The sequence below is a fragment of the Physella acuta genome, unplaced genomic scaffold, assembly GCF_028476545.2.
Source record: "Physella acuta isolate Inbredline_101_S28 unplaced genomic scaffold, ASM2847654v3 ptg001112l, whole genome shotgun sequence".
Lineage (NCBI taxonomy): Eukaryota > Metazoa > Mollusca > Gastropoda > Physidae > Physella > Physella acuta.
In genome coordinates this window covers 125,006-141,807 of record NW_026732629.1, presented here as the reverse complement: position 1 = coordinate 141,807, position 16,802 = coordinate 125,006, and the positions used below count along the sequence as shown (strand labels likewise).

Here is a 16,802-nt window from a genome sequence, read left to right as displayed (position 1 = left end):
CTATGTCAGGGTTAGGTTGACCTTAGATGTTGACCTTTGGGTTTAGGTTGACCTTAGATGTTGACCTGTGGGTTTAGGTTGACCTTAGGGTTGACCTGTAGGTTAGGCTGACCTTAGGGTTGACCTGTTGGTTTGACGGAGTTTTTATATGTTCACTTTAGAGATTAACCTGAGTTTTAAATTAACCTGAGATCTAATCTGACCTGTATATTCAGGCTGACCTTAAGCTTAGACTGTCCTTTGGGTCAGGCTAAGCTGTAAGTTTCTATGACTAATGTTACCTTGACCTACAAGAAAGTTATTTTTAAAAAAGCCATGCTAACACCCCCATAAGCCCAAAGTAGGCAGGACCGCATGCACTCAACTCATGACTTTCTCCCTACAGCCAGTGGTCTAGCATGGCCAAGCGACTCACCTACAACCAGGGGGTGCAACTTTTCTTGTCGTATGCTCATTAAACCTCCAAGTGAGTATCAGCCATATCAGAATCTCTCTGTACATAATGTATTTCCTTGTTGGTACCCAGCACTTCAAAGTATTCCCAGTAGTAGTCAGTAGTGTAATAAGTTCTCAGTATTTTATGGTACTGGTTTAATAATAGGTAGTAAAAGAAGTCACCCATAAAGGTTTTGTATCTGAAGTGAAGTGGGACATGGTGGGTCCTCATTGGTTCAACTTGTGAGAGAAGAAATAATAAAAACCAGTGGTGAAAGATAGTTATGTTAGGGAGAGTTGAACTTGTTGCAACAAAAATTAGAGATGGGGGGGGGGTGTCCTTTGTGCTGCATGAAAAATAAAATATCAAAGTTGGCTAAAATTTAAAATTGTGTGAAGTCATCTATATGCTTAACTGGTTTTTTTTTTAAATTGCCTTTTAAATTTGTTTATTTTAAAATTTACTTAAATAGAGCTACATGTTTTTTTTTTATATATATATTTTTTTCTGTCTAATGATTAGTTTAACTGTAATGAGTATGTTTGTTGTTTCTCCTAGCTGAAGAGGAAGAAGATGTAGAGGTGAAACAAACTTATGTTTCTCAGTATGAGAATATGCAAATCACAGCCGTATTTCAGCCTTGTCTTGCTCAGAAATTGACAGATTCACAAAGTAACTCTCCACACTCTAAAGGTACGTTTTGCATTTATTTTTATAGAGTAACTCCCCACTCTCTTAAGTTGAATAATGATACATTTTTCCTGCTACAAATTATCATAATTATGTTTCTGAAAGATAATTGAACTTGCTTAGTTTAAATGTATATCTAAAGATTAAAAAAAAAAGCAAAAATAAAGTTTATTTTTACATTTAATTTAACTGAAGTAAATAGCAATGACAAATAATTATAACAGACTAAAAATAATTTTCTATACAAATGGCTATTTTCATCTTTGGGAAAATCTTACTTGAAAACTATGATCCAATAGTGTAACTTTTCTTTAACATTTAATCTTCTATTTTTCCCTACTGTTTAATCTGACAGATAATCCCACTTGCCTAGTGTGTATAGCTCGGTGCCTCTCTGTAACAGAGAAGAACAATATGATGATTGGTGGCTTAGACCAGTTCTCTACCAAACAGGACCTGGACGGGAAGATAATTGGTGCAGAAACAAGATTTGGGTAATTTCCCCTTTTGTTTTTATTCTGTGCTGTAGCAGATGGTCCTGAGGTTAAAAAGATAGGCTGTTCAGTTGTTTTCCTCCATTTAGTTCATGTTTAGTATTCGTGAATTAGTCATGGTTGATGTATTTTAATTCTTTGAAGTATTTTTAAAATGCCTTGTTATTATGCCTGTTGAAATAATATCTGGTGAAAAAAATTGTTGTTTTCCAGTCAAGGAATGATTGCGTTAGAAGGCGCTCACTTGAAAGATTTCTGCCATGTGAATGACATGCAGCTGATGATGAAACACACAGAGGAAGGTGAGTAGTACAAGCAAGACGCGTGCTACGTATTGTAGTATGTACACATGCAACATATTGTAGAGTACACTTGCTACATATACGTGCTACATATTGTAGTATGTACACATGCAACATATTGTAGTGTACACATGCAACATATTGTAGTGTACACATGCAACATATTGTAGTGTACATGTGCTACATATTGTAGTATGTACACATGCAACATATTGTAGTGTACACGTGCTACATATTGTAGTATGTACACATGCAACATATTTAGTGTACACGTGCTACATATTGTAGTATGTACACATGCAACATATTATGTACAAGTGCTACATATTTTAAAATGTACACATACTACATACAGTAAAATGTACACATGCTACATATTGTACAGTGTACAAAGTACTATCCACACTACATCTTTGTAAAGGTCGGATGAATAGATGAACTCTACTTCACCTCCCCATAGACTTTAAATTAATTTATGTATTTTCTACATTTAAAATACATAGTAAAGATTCAAGGTACTACACAAGACACACAGTGCAAATACTGTACACTGCATCCTTTCAGTACCATACTTACTCCACTTGTTAAGATTTGCATAATGACACAGCTTACATTACCACTTGCCATTACTCTGCTAGTTCAAATTTTAAACAGATGGCACCTACATGTGGTAGCAACAAATTTTAAATCCAACATTCTTAGCGTGGGAGAGGGTGTGTGTTAAGAGAGAGCTGTATTGTTATTACTCTGAAACTTATGATTCTCCCCCATTTCCCACAACCTCCAGTGTAGGATGCTTTTATTCCTCCAATATGTTCATCAACCTTTTGACCACCACTTGATTATTTCTCCCTTGTAAATATATAACACATGCGTTACATACACAATATATGATCACTATAACACATACGTTATTCATTACATAAATATAAAAATAATATAATACATTACTTAAACATAATAGAACACTCAAGCTATTACATATTACATTTGACAAACTACACAGTACATAAGATAGGTTGGTGTGGCTTAAGCAGTAGAGCGCTAGTCTGCTATTCCAAAAGTCTCTAGTTCAAATCCGGCTTCAAGTCAGAAGATTGTCCTTGAGTCCACTCAGCTCTGATGGGTACCTAATACACAGTATTAAATTACACAATGTTCAACGAGAGTGTTCCAATAGTCCATTATAAGAACCATATTTAAAAAATAACCAAAATTTGTATGCCCTACAATGTAGAATGGGGGTACGGCGTGGTCTAGCGGTAGAGAGCTGGACTGCTAACCCGTTAGTCTTGTGGTTGAATCCGGGTTTAAGTCAGTGGACCGTCCCTGAGCCCACCCAACTCTCACGTTAGGGAAAGTAAAGGCGGCTGGGCGTAGTGATGACCACACTATCCCTTCATATGCCGAGGTCACAGAAACAAGTGAACTCTACTTCACTTGCCCTATAGACAATCAGGTTTGAAAGGGAACTTTTTTTACAATGTAGAACGTCAGTTGATTATTGTGTGTCAAAAAGGTTAGTTTAGATTAACACTAGCCAAGGTGTAGAATGTCAGTTGATTATTATGTGTCAAAAAGGTTAGTTTAGATTAACACAAGCCAAGGTGTAGAATGTCAGTTGATTATTGTGTGTCAAAAAGGTTAGTTTAGATTAACACTAGCCAAGGTTTGTTTACATGTTGTTTACATGTTGTACAAGGGTCAATAGTCACACAGTTCAAAGGTCAAATGAGTTGATTTATCACAATATTTCACTCTCATGGTCACACAGTTCAAAGTTCAGTTTCCATGTCCACAGTATTAAAAAAGTCTTCACCATTGCCTTCTATCAGTGTGAAATAATTAAAAACATGATATAGGGTTTACAACATTGACTTTTAATACACTCAGCTGCCTGTTATTCTTCTCTTTGTTGTCCATCTTTGTCCAGTGTCACAGTTCAATTTGTTTTGTGCTTAAATACAGTGTAAATGATGTGGTATAAAGACTTGCATAAATGATGAGAAAAAGACTTGTGTAAATGTTATATAAAGACTTTTGTATAAATGATGTTATATGAAGACCTGTGTAAATGATTTACATAAAGACATGTGTAAATGATGTGGCATAAAGATTAGTGTAAATAAGGTAATATAAAGACTTTTGTAAATGATGTGGTATAAAGACTTGGGAGAATGATGATATGATGTAAACTTGTGTGTAAATTATGTTAAAATGATAAGACATGGTTAGGTGAGTTATAAGACGTGTGTGAATGATGCTTTTTTTTATAAATGTGTATGCGGAAACAGTTTCCCAAAATCATATAAAATAAATTGTATTAAATCTCTGGGTACTAAAAAATCTACTATCCCAAAATTGTCTGACGTTCTTGTTTCTTTTAAAATTGGTTTGACTAGGACAGTTTAACTCATAATTATTTTAAGAATTAACATTTGTGTAAAATGTTGGAAACTTGCTGCAAGTGGTACTGTAATGTTTGCCTTGTGTAAATGATGCTACTGTGTAAAGACTAACTATATAAATGGTGACATGCTGATAAACTTTTTCCCCAGCTTTGAAAATAGGCACCAGCACAAGCGGTGTGTACCGGTTTAGGCTGGCGGAAAACAGATACGTCTTCGTCCAGACTAAAAGCACTCTGTTCAGTAACCAGGTCACAGGAGAACCCGAGTTTATCATGTCCACTCACTCTATCCTCCGGTCAGTACCTGAGTTAAACATGTCCACTCAATCAGTACCTGAACCAAACATGTCCACTCAATCCATCACCCGGTCAGTGCCTGAGTTTATCATACCCTCTCATTAATTATTTCATTTGTATTTTAAAATTTTTTCACAATTTTTTGTTCCCTTCATTACCTGTTCCATGTTTTTTGTGAACCAATTTGAAACCATTGTAGATTTGTTCATTTGTTCTGATGTAACATTGCAGAGAATGTGACTCAGACACTGAACTCAAGGGCTCAGCCTCCACCAGTCTGATGAAATCCATCATCAGCCCGTCTGGCGCTAGACAGAATGCCGGCAACACAGCAGCACAGCCCACCAATCAGAACGCTGCGTTCACCACTGGCGGCATGGGTCCAGCCAGCGCTCCAGCCCCCCTGGAGGTGACCAGTAATGATTTGGACATGCTGTTTGACTGGGACTCAAGTAAGTTTATTTTTTGCTCTAGTTATTAGTTAAGACATGTCATTCAATTGGACAAGTCATTAGATTAGACAAGTCATTAGATTAGACAAGTCATTAGATTAGACAATTCATTCGTTTAGACAAGTCATTTATTTAGACAAGTCATTAGATTAGACAAGTCATTAGATTAGACAAGTCATTAGATTAGACAAGTCATTAGATTAGACAAGTCATTAGATTAGACAAGTCATTAGATTAGACTATTCATTCGTTTAGACAAGTCATTTAATTAGACAAGTCATTAGATTAGACAAGTCATTCATTTAGACAAGTCATTCGTTTAGACAAGTCATTAGATTAGACAAGTCATTCGTTAAGACAAGTCATTCGTTTAGACAAGTCATTCGTTTAGACAAGTCATTCGTTTAGACAAGTCATTAGATTAGACAGGTCATTAGTTTAGACAAGTCATTCGATTAGACAAGTCATTCGTTTAGACAAGTCATTCGTTTAGACAAGTCATTCGTTTAGACAAGTCATTCGTTTAGACAAGTCATTCGTTTAGACAAGTTATCATTACAAACTTCCCCACACAAAGTCTTACAACCCTGGACTCTGTCTAGTAGCTTCATATTTGACCACTCAATTATTCCCCCATTGATCATAACACTACCACAGAAGATCTAAACCCTAGTCACTGAGTTCAAGGCTGCACTGAACATCAATTTATAGTTATCTAAAACTTTTCCAGAGTTTTGACAGCTTTATACAATTATTACAACATTTAAAGTTATACATATTATAAAGGCATTTGTATCTAGATTACATTATGAATAAAAAATTACATGTAACATGAACTCTACTTCATCTGCCTTATGGATCATTAGATCTGAAAGTGAAACTTATCTTTTAAATTATGTGACTCTCATAAGTGATGTCACTTGACCTGTGTAGTAAGTATGCTTTGACCTTCTGACCTCAACTGTTTTGTGCTGCTCTTCAGATGACCCATCCGACCTGAAACCCATGGTGTCCAGCGAGGCGGCAGGTGGGTCAGCCAGCAACTGGAACTCCATGCCCAACATGAAGTCACCAGCCAGCCAGCCATCTCCACTCCAGTACGCCCTGCAGGCCCCCAACAAAAGGCACCAGATGCTCAACACAGTCCCGAGAAGCATCTCTACAACTTCTTTTGATGCCAGTCAAAAACCACAGAGGTTCACCCCCAGCCCCGGGTCAGGGCCGCGGAGCGCTGGGTACAACCAGCGAGCCATGGGGTCGTATGCCAACCAGCGCAGCCCGGCGGGTATGGGGATGGCCTCGAACTCTTCTGTAACACAAAGCCGTAATCAGAGTGGCCAGTTTACGTTGAACTACCAGCGTAAGACACCTGTCTCACCTCTCCTGTCACCCCAGCCAGGTACACTTACCATGTAGACTAATTTATCTAATTAACAATCAAACTAAATTTTCATGGCTTAATATGTCTCCTATACCAAATACTCCATACTGGTTAAGTCAATTAATTTTTAAGTGTTTAAATTTAATTTATGTTTTTTTTTTCTAAATGCTCCATTATAAGTAGGACCATGTTTATTAAAAATAAATAATTTAATTAACTTTAATATAGACTTTAATTCAAACTTCCCAGTATTGCATTATTTTTACCTTTTCCCTGCACTGCAGTTTCAGACTTTTAAATATTTTTACTTTAATCCAGTTCTTTTTTAATTTTTTTTTTGTTGTTGTTGTATTTTTGTAAAATTTTAATATAAATTTGTTTTGCCTATATCAGTTTCTACCTTGTTTTTTCTAATTAAAACCTGGTTTCCCGTTAAATAAAACTTGTTTTCCACTAAAACAAATGCTGCTCCTCCCACTAAATCAAATACTTTTCCTCCCACTAAATCAGATAATGTTCTTCCCACTAAATCAAATAATGTTCTTCCTACTAAATCAAATACTATTCATCCGACTAAATCAAATACTGTACCTCCATTATTTTCAGCCAATCCATCAAGCCCGTGGAGGCCCTCGTCAGCCACAATCCCACAAACACCGCCTGCCTTTAATGACTTCATGAACACATCCCATATCTCTGCTTTAGACTCCCAGTCTGGGCTAGGCGGGCTGGACATCAACATATCCTCGTCCGTATTTACTTCACCGTTCCATTCCTCACCCTCCCCGTCATTCTCAAACATGGATCTCAACACCATGACAGGCAGTGCCAACAACAGCATGCTCCAGTCACAGGGCATGATGCCCATGTCGAGCAGTGCCAACAGCAACATGCTCCAGTCACAGGGCATGATGCCCATGTCAAGCAATGTACTGCAGTCACAAAGTATGACATCCATGTCGGGGAGTACCAACAGCAACATGCTCCAGTCACAGGGCATGGTCTCGATGGCCGGCGGCTCTAACAACGTACTCCAGTCCCCGGGAATGAATTCTATGACCAGTGGAAATAACAGTAATATACTACTGCAGTCTCAGAACATGACGTCTATGACCGGCAGTATCAACAGTAACGGCATTAACTCTCAGCGGTCCGGCAAACTTTGCCAGCTGCTGACCCAAAACACGAACCCTGAAGCCCTTCACTCCCCCGCCTCCGTGGACGGGAGACGACCAATAACCGGGCGGGGGCGACACGCCTCCGGCCAGGTCAACTCAACCATGTCCACGCCCAATTCAGTATCCAGCAGCAACAGTTGTATAACGACATCCACGTCCAGTGGCGTGTCCAACAGCATGACTCTGGACATGCACCACCAGAGTATCCATTCCAGTATGATCAAGTCCCCGGATGACCGGCTACACCAGTCCCCTACCGAGGGCCCTGGACAAAGTCCGCAGGAGAAACCCCAGAGCACATCGAACGACGACGGCGACATTGAGATGACGACCAGGGGAAGTAACGCTACAGGCGCGTCGGACACTCGGAATAACATTCTGAAAAATTTGCTGAGTCAGGACGATGATGACGAGGACCCCCCCATGATGGACGGCAGCTCCCCGTCCTTCAGCTCCCGGTCAGCTTTTGCGGACTTCAACATGTGTGATAAGAACGAAGCCGAGCCTAAGAAGCAGAATGCCTTACTAAAGGTAAGCATTTTGTTTGTCACCTGTGGTGTAAGTAGTGACTTATCATCAGACACCAATATTTGTGTAAACTGACAACAATAATTGTGTTAATAGATACTTATATTTATGCAAACAATTACACAGATAGTTGTGCAGACAACAATAATTGTGCAAATAGACATTTATCCTCATGTGCAATATTTTAACCTTTTTTTGCTTGTTAGTTTTTACCAATTTCTCCATCATTTCCCCAAAGGTTTACCTCCCTTGTAAGGTCTACATCATTAGTATTTTGTCACTGTTTCCTCACTTTTCAGGATATCATTTAGTGTAACCACAGGGACTAATACTAATACATATACATGTTTTTAATTGTGAAAACATTGATAGATTTTTTTTTTTAATGATCATTTCCATCCTTTTTTTTCTCACCGAAATTTGTGATAAAATTGTTGATAGATCTAATAATTCCCCCCCCCCTCCCCTTGTCCACCACCCCATTTCATATCCCTAAATCATTAGCAGGTCTAGCTTCTTGGGGGAGGGGGGGGGGGGCCAAGGTACCTTTTAGTATATGTGTAGATATAAAATATACACAATATAAAAACACCTGTCCTTAGTACTGCCACTGATCCCAAATGCTGGTATCTTGTAATAGTTGGGATGATGTCACTGCTGTTTGCCATTGTGCCAGGAGCTCATTGTAAATAGAAAATTTCTCCTATATGTGCTTCATAAACCTCCTGGTTTTAAAGAAAATTCTAAAACAACACACAAGCTAAATGCAAGAAACATTTTTTAAAAGCAATTATTATTTTTAAAAAATGTTTTGTAATGTTTATCCTTTAAATTTGAAGAACGCTAAACTTAATATCTAATAAAGTGGAATTATTTTGTTCTCTCATTTAACATTTAGCAGCTTTTAGGTGATAAAGGTCATAAGCCGAAAGATAATGAATTAAATGACAGAATACGCAGAGAACTGCTGGAGAAGAACAGATCTTCTTCAGATGCCTCTAGTAGTGGTTCCATTGGCAAGACCAGGAGACCTAGTGAGGGGAGGGAACTCCTGCACCAGTTGCTAGATGACAGTGATGAGGATGATCACAACAGATCCAGCATCACAACATCTGCCCCTGCTGTAAGTTCATATCTAAAATTAACTTTATCTCTTAACTTTATTTTTATATATGCTTTCAAACTGTAGAAATAAATTACTATAAAGTTATGCATACATTAAAAACTAAATCTTAACTGTTGTCTAAGGATTGTTTAAAGTAAATTTTAACTCTTGTAAAAGGATTGTAACAAGTAGGGTTGTTTTGAACTATAACTACTGAATCTTTGCAATAACTAAAGCTTAAAAAGTTATGTGACATGATTTAATTCTTCTGTATGTCAGGAAAGTACATCAGCAGATCATGATCCTGGGCCACCCTCTAGATCCAGGCACCAGTCAGAAAACCAAGAACCACAGTCCACATCATCCCAGGCCTCGCACTCAGAGCCTCCCACACCACAGGGTCACTCAAGACAGGGGTCACTCAAAAGGTCGGGGGCGATGAGTGCATCCAGTGACATGCCCAACAAACAGTTGGACGAGTGAGTGACATGTTTGTGTTGTCTCGGTGTCGGCCAGGGTTTTCCCTGCTGTAGTCAGTGCTAGGAATATGTTGTTGTCATGTTTGTTTGTGTTATTTCTATGTTAAAAATTGAACCAAAGCTCAGCTTTATTCATGTTGTACAAGGTAGTCTTTTTTTTACTGTTAAAGGTTTTAGGTAGTCAATGGGGCTCTTGTTCTGATCGTCATGTTGCTTGTTTTGGAATTCAAAGCATACCGAAAAACTTCAGTTTTGACAGTTTATGCATTTTGACCAACAGAGGATAAATTGTTAAATTTATTATTAGATTTTATAAACAATTATAGAAGTTTAACAAGATATAGTTAGAATAAAAGATTTTTTGGATTTAGAATTAAATCAGTCTGCCGTAACTGAAAATAAAAAGATATTGCTACAATTTTGTGTACACATTTTTTTTAGCTTGCTACATTTACAGTGGGAGAAAATGTTGCAACAATTTTTTTTGGGTACACATTTTTTTAAGTTTACTACATTGACAATTTGGAGAAAATATCGCAATGATTTTTGTTACACATTTTTTTAGCTTACTACATTCACTGTGGGAGTAAACATCGCAATGATTTTTGTTACACATTTTTTTTTAGCCTACTGCATTCACTGTGGGAGAAGGATGACAACCCTAACAAGCTACAGGCAATAAGTAGCAGCACTGGCAAAAATCTGGCCAACACCAAGCGAAGAAAAATCTCTCTCCCCGATGTGGACAGTAGTGATGGTGTGGATATGGACACGGAGCCGAGCACGTCATCCGGAGGTCCTAGCACACCCCAGAGCAGTAAATTGTGTGAGAAGAACGCACTTCTTGCGCAGCTGCTGAGTAAAACTGTACAGAAGGACACCGTGCTCAACACAAACATTTCCATCAACCCCAACCCCATGGGCGTGCCGCAGAGCAGGTATCCCAGGAACCTCAGTGAGAAGATCATCACGGTTAAAAGCGTCGACAACGCAGAGGGACATTCTTACGGTCATAGCTCAGTGCCGGACAACAACCAGGGGGGGAATTTTCAAGTGTCCACCTCGGGTAAATCTCGGACTTCGTCCTTGACAATCAACACCACAAACCAGATGCCAAATTTTTTGACTGGTCCTTTCCCAGATCACCAGTCTCCAATAGATTCAAATTCGATGGATATGTCGCAGTCTGCCGAGTCGCAGATCAACCATATCCAGAGCCTGTTGGAGGGTGAGGACTCCATATTTGGTGGGGAGCCAATTGTTGCGGAGTCCATCTCCAATATTTCCGCTGATAATTCTCTAAATGATCCGCTCCTACAACAAATCCTTCAACAGGCGGCGGATCTGCATGACGATCTCCAGAAAAAAGCCATGAGAAATCCAACTTCATCCATGTCAGGTTTATCCATGTCTGGGCTAACTGGGTCAATGGAGTCTGGGTTGAGTGTCAGCAATTCCATGGCGTCAACTGTCACATCCATCGCTCAGGCGCTGAGCTCGTCGGTGCAAGCGCAAGAAAATAACATGAACCTGTTCCAGGAGAGAAACCAAATGAGCAAAAGCCATCAGCAGAGGAGTCTGCAGCAGGAGTTACAACAGCAGAAGCTGCAGCTGCAGCAGAAAGCTTTGAAGGTTGCTCAGCAACAACAGCAGCAGCTTCAGTCACAACTTCAAGCACAACAGCTGCAGTCACAGCAACAGCTGCAGTCACAGCAACAGCTTCAGTCACAGCAACAGCTACAGTCTCAACAACAGCTGCAGTCTCAACAACAGCTGCAGTCTCAACAACAGCTGCAGTCTCAACAACAGCAACAACTTCAAGCACAGCAACAGTTGCAGTCACAACAACAGCAACAACTTCAAGCACAGCTACAGTCTCAACAACAACAACTGCAGTCACAACAACAGCAACAGCTACAGTCACAACAGCTGCAGTCACAACAGCTACAGTCACAACAACAACAACAACTGCAGTCCCAACAACTTCAAACACAACTTCAGTCTCAGCAACAGCAGCAACCATTCTTATCCCCACCCCAACAGCCTTCATCAACCACCTCCTTACAGCAATCCATATCATCCCAGCATGGTGACATGCAACTAAACAAACATCACCAACTACAACAACAACAACAACAGCAGCAGCTTCAGCTCCAACTACAACAACAACAGCAGCAGCAGCAGATGGTTGTTTCCTCTGACATGGATTTGTTGAACGAAGAATCCAACCTGGTGGCTCAGCTGGAAGAGTTCATGAAAGAGACTGGCAACTGGCCCAATGACAACTTCCTGTCCAGCTCCAACCAAACACAACAAGGCCAGTCCAACCTGGCCAATGAGCAGTTGGTTATTGACGGCATCAAGCGTCAGCTGATGGGCGATGATCCCTTGGCTGCCCCGCAATCACAATCCATGATTGGGAATGAGAATGTCTTGGCCAACAGGCAGGCAGTTCAGGTAAAAAAAAAACAGTTTTTTAACAGCTTAAGTTTATGTATGCTACCTTAAAAAGTAAACCTTTGATTTGATGCTACCTGTTTTTAAACTGCTAGTGGATTAAATATTTGATAGCAATTAAAATTTTAAACATCATTGCAGGTGGATAACCTGCATTAGCTGAGTAAAAACTTGTTTTGTTACTTCACAAAACAGCACATGTAAAACAATGATATGATCTTTAATTTTGTTTTCTGAATTTTCCTAAAAAATCCTGTTTTTTAATATGTTGTGCCCTTGCTTATGTTATAGACATTGTTTAAAAACACTTTTTTTTAAAAACATTAAATATAATTTTTTTTTTTGGACAGCTGTTTAAAAACACTTTTTTAAAACATTAAATATAATTATTTTTTTTGGACAGCGCTCCATACAACAACAGTTGCAGGCCAGTATGTCCAGTCAGGCTCTGGGAAACATGGCCCCCGGCCAAGTTCCAGGCTACAATGGCCAAGGCCAGCAGATGAAACAGAACATGATGGGAGGATTCAGCCCACAGATGTCCAACATTAGATCTCAGCAGCCACAACAGCCAGGCTTCAACCAGCCTCGAGGTCAGTTCTCAGTTTTTTTCAGTCAGTGATTATTTTGTCATTTAAACACATGCTGGGCGGTACACATAGTAGCTGTGAGACACTTGATTTTGTAAGAGCTCATTGATCATTTGATCTGTCTCATTAAGCCCACTTTTCTCAAAACTTACCCAATTCACTCTCACTTACCAGACCATAACCACACTCATCTGCTCTTACCACTCTGCTAACTGTAACCTCTTTTATAACCACACCCACTTCTGTAACCACACCCACCTTTTATAACAATACCTACTTTTTATACCCACACTCACTTTTATACCCACACCTACTAATATAAACACACCCACTTCTGTAACCACACCCACAATTTATAACCACCCATGTTTTATAACCACACCCATATTTTATAACAACATGCACTTTTTATAACCACACCCACTTTATATTATATCCACACCCACTTTTGTAACCACACCCACTTTTGTATTATAACCACACCCACTTTTATATTATAATCACACCCACTTTTGTAACCACACCCACTTTTGTAACCACACCCACTTTTGTAACCACACCCACTTCTGTAACCACACCCACTTCTGTAACCACACCCACATTCAACTTTGTTCGTCTCCACAGGACCTCTAGCTCCTGCCCTACAGAACCCTGTACCATTCCGTGCAGCGAACCAGTCCATGCTAGTCAGACAAAACTTGCTGTACCAGCAGCAGAATCGCCAGATGGGACGCCAGAAGCAGCAACTCCAGGAGAGACAGCGGATGTTGCAGCTGCAGCAACAGCAGCGGCTACAAGGCCTGCCGCAACAGTTTAACCAGAGGTTTAACCAGGTGGGTGCATTCAATAAAGCTACACCCCTATGGTGGTTATCCTTTGAACCTGGCAGATGAAGTAGTCTTCACCTGTTACTATGTTCTGTATGGTTAATTTATTCAATGAACCTGTATGGTTAATTTATTCAATGAATGTGTGTGATTAATTTTTCAATGAACATGTATGGTTGATTTATTCATTGAACCTGTATGGTTAATTTATTCAATGAACCTGTATGGTTAATTTATTCAATGAACCTGTATGGTTCATTTATTCAATGAACCTGTATGGTTCATTTATTCAATGAACCTGTATGGTTCATTTATTCAATGAACCTGTATGGTTAATTTATTCAATGAACCTGTAAGGTTAATTTATTCAATGAACCTGTATGGTTCATTTATTCAATGAACCTGTATGGTTAATTTATTCAATGAACCTGTATGGTTCATTTATTCATTGAACCTGTATGGTTAATTTATTCATTGAACCTGTATGGTTAATTTATTCAATGAACCTGTATGGTTAATTTATTCATTGAATTTGTATGGTTAATTTATTCAATGAACCTGTATGGTTCAAGATTGTTCATTGTAGACCATATAGCTGTCCAAATCGTAGACCATAGTTGTCTATTGTCGACATTTGAAATGGATTCATTTAAAGTTTAAACCGGCTTACAAATTAATCTTATATTTTAAAGCATGTAAGAAATTAACCTTGTTTGTTAATTAGTTCTAATGAATACACCTTGAATCTCTCTAGTCTGGCTTACCTTTAGAAGGCACAGCACAAGCAACTTTCCCTGAAAACTTCAGAGAACTAATGACCCAAGGCCACCCACCTAATGTGACCTTACCTGTCCAGGTAAAATTTGCCAGAAATATGTGTTAGAATGATAATCTCTAGACTATTTCATAACATAGCATGGCTTACTAGGTCATTAGGAACTTACCTGTTCATGTTCTAGTACCTGCACTATTTCAGTCCTGTAGATTCAGATATTTTTGTAGAGATATACACTAATATGAGTATAGTAGATAGTTTTCTATTAAATTCATTGCTTTATTTATTATAATTTTGTACTATGTTTAAAATAGTTATTAATTACACACACAAAATTAATGTAACAAAATAATGCAACATTTAATTTAATATTTAAAAATAAACTTTTGAGTATTTTTTTATTATTTTAGAATGTGAATAATTAGAATATTTCAGTGATAGACTTGTTAATGAAAAAGCTTTTAGATCATTTATCAATCAGAAAGTCAACAAAATGGCTCTCCATAGGACTATTTGTATAGGCTGAGAAAGCTTTGGTTCAGTTCTAGGGAAACTGTGCACGACCATGCTAATTTTACTTTTATTTAGCGAGTTCTTTTTTTAAATTTTGCTTTGAATTTTTTTCTGTTCTGCCTCTCTGGCAATGTTTGTTAAAGTTTTTTCTTCTTCTTATCTCCCTTCCATCCTGTGGTGGGTTGCCTACCCTGTTTGTGATGATAGAGAGGTCAGGGCATGCCTGGTCCAATGTCTCCTCGCTTCACCCCCCAGGGACCTGGTCCCTCACCTCAGCCGAGCCAGTTATCACCCCATTTCTCCCCCCAGCCTGGGACTGGTGTGGCCTGGAGCATGCGGCCCCAGGGTGGTTCAGACCCTATTGGAATACAGCAGGTAATTCCTTCAACACTGCTGGCCATCTCATGCCTTTTAAATGATTTTATTGATTAAAAAATTAATTAATTAATTAAAAAACTCCTTCACAAAACTGTTAGAGAATCAGTTTGTGTGTCTTTTTTTTAAAAGAATATATTTGAACAATGTAATCTTATAATAAATCTGTAAAAATGCTGCCATCTTTTGCCATTAAATTTTTTTTTTATTTAATTAAAAAACTGCTTCACAAAATCATTAGAGAATCAGTTAGCGTGTGTCTTTTTTAAAGAATACATTTGAACAATGTAATCTTATAATAAATCGGCAAAAAAATGCTAATTTAAAATCACAAATTTTACTTCTGTTTTCCATCCTTACAAAATACTACCTTAGATCTGTAGACTTTAGCCTATAGATGTAGTCCACAGTGTGTAAAGGGCATATAGATGTCTTGTTGCATGCCTTGTGAAATAACGAATTATATTTCTTATAATTATAAACATGAGTTAATTATCTGGAAATAACTTCCTAAATGGGACTCTGGCTTATGCACCAGTTAAAGTAGAGTTGATCTGATTGTGAATATGATTTACTTGGAGATTGCTTGACCAAGAATATGTGAATCATTAGTCTGTTGCTTGTTTCTGGCTAGAGCTAAGTGACTTATAAAAGAACCAAACAGCCGGGTTCAAAATGTGCAATTTTTTAAGGCAAAATCAATTCTGTTTAAAATATTCATCCTCTTGAAAATTATTTATATGTAACTGGGGTAGGCCTAACTACCAGTTACAAATGATAACGAACGAGAAGCCGAGACCCAGTGTTGGTCTGATGCAACCGATAACAGGTGGCTTATTGGGTCGGGCTGATAACAACCTCAAAGCCAACGCGTGCTATTTTGGGAAACGGTATTCAGACGGCCTGTCAACTTTGATGGATAGGACGCAGATGTTATTTTACGGTCTGTACGTTTGAACTACGCAACTGGTGGTCGGAGATCGAGTACAAGTATCGATTACGGAGGAATACAAGTACGGAGACGAGTACGGATACAAGGCATAAATAGGAGGGGGCGGCAGGACTCGTTCTCTCTCTTCCCGTTTCAGCGAGCTCTCTTCCATCTTCATCGCTCGCTTAGATCAGTCAGTCTGTGTGACTATGTCAAGTCGGTTATAGAACGGGTTAGCCGTATTGTGTTAAGGAGGATTATAGACATGTGGATTCAGTTATATAAAGCCTAGTGAAGGACTGTTAGGGGTCAGTTGATTCAGACTATTATTGAGAAGCATTCCTGTTGATTTATTGTGTTATTATGAAGCATTTCTTGATTCATGTAATAAAGGATCAATAGCGAACCTGCATCTTGAGTATCTATACTGTGGTCAATGTTGTCTAGAATGAGTGGTTAAACTCGTTAACACGTGGCACTACAGGCAATTAGGTCTCATTACATGTGGCGTTGCGAGCATGGTAACTGTTGGCTCGTTACAATTGGCGTTGTCGGCAGGATAAATGTTCGCTCGTCACAATT

At 38.6% G+C, this 16,802-nt stretch overlaps 1 protein-coding gene across 7 annotated transcripts in view; it reads left to right on the top strand.

Annotated features, from left to right (window-relative positions):
* The window catches only part of LOC131955894 (nuclear receptor coactivator 3), a 97,136-nt gene that overhangs the window by 65,939 nt on the left and 14,395 nt on the right, over positions 1–16,802 (top strand). For 4 of the 7 annotated variants that reach the window (XM_059320196.1, XM_059320195.1, XM_059320192.1 and 1 more), the window contains 15 exons: positions 386–466; positions 995–1,129; positions 1,482–1,620; positions 1,834–1,922; positions 4,481–4,628; positions 4,861–5,081; positions 6,064–6,480; positions 7,069–8,171; positions 9,067–9,291; positions 9,553–9,752; positions 10,379–12,209; positions 12,613–12,802; positions 13,424–13,632; positions 14,381–14,482; positions 15,122–15,289. In XM_059320196.1, the coding sequence (XP_059176179.1) occupies positions 386–466; positions 995–1,129; positions 1,482–1,620; positions 1,834–1,922; positions 4,481–4,628; positions 4,861–5,081; positions 6,064–6,480; positions 7,069–8,171; positions 9,067–9,291; positions 9,553–9,752; positions 10,379–12,209; positions 12,613–12,802; positions 13,424–13,632; positions 14,381–14,482; positions 15,122–15,289 (5,258 nt within the window). The other 3 variants (XM_059320194.1, XM_059320197.1, XM_059320198.1) reach the window with 3 other exon arrangements.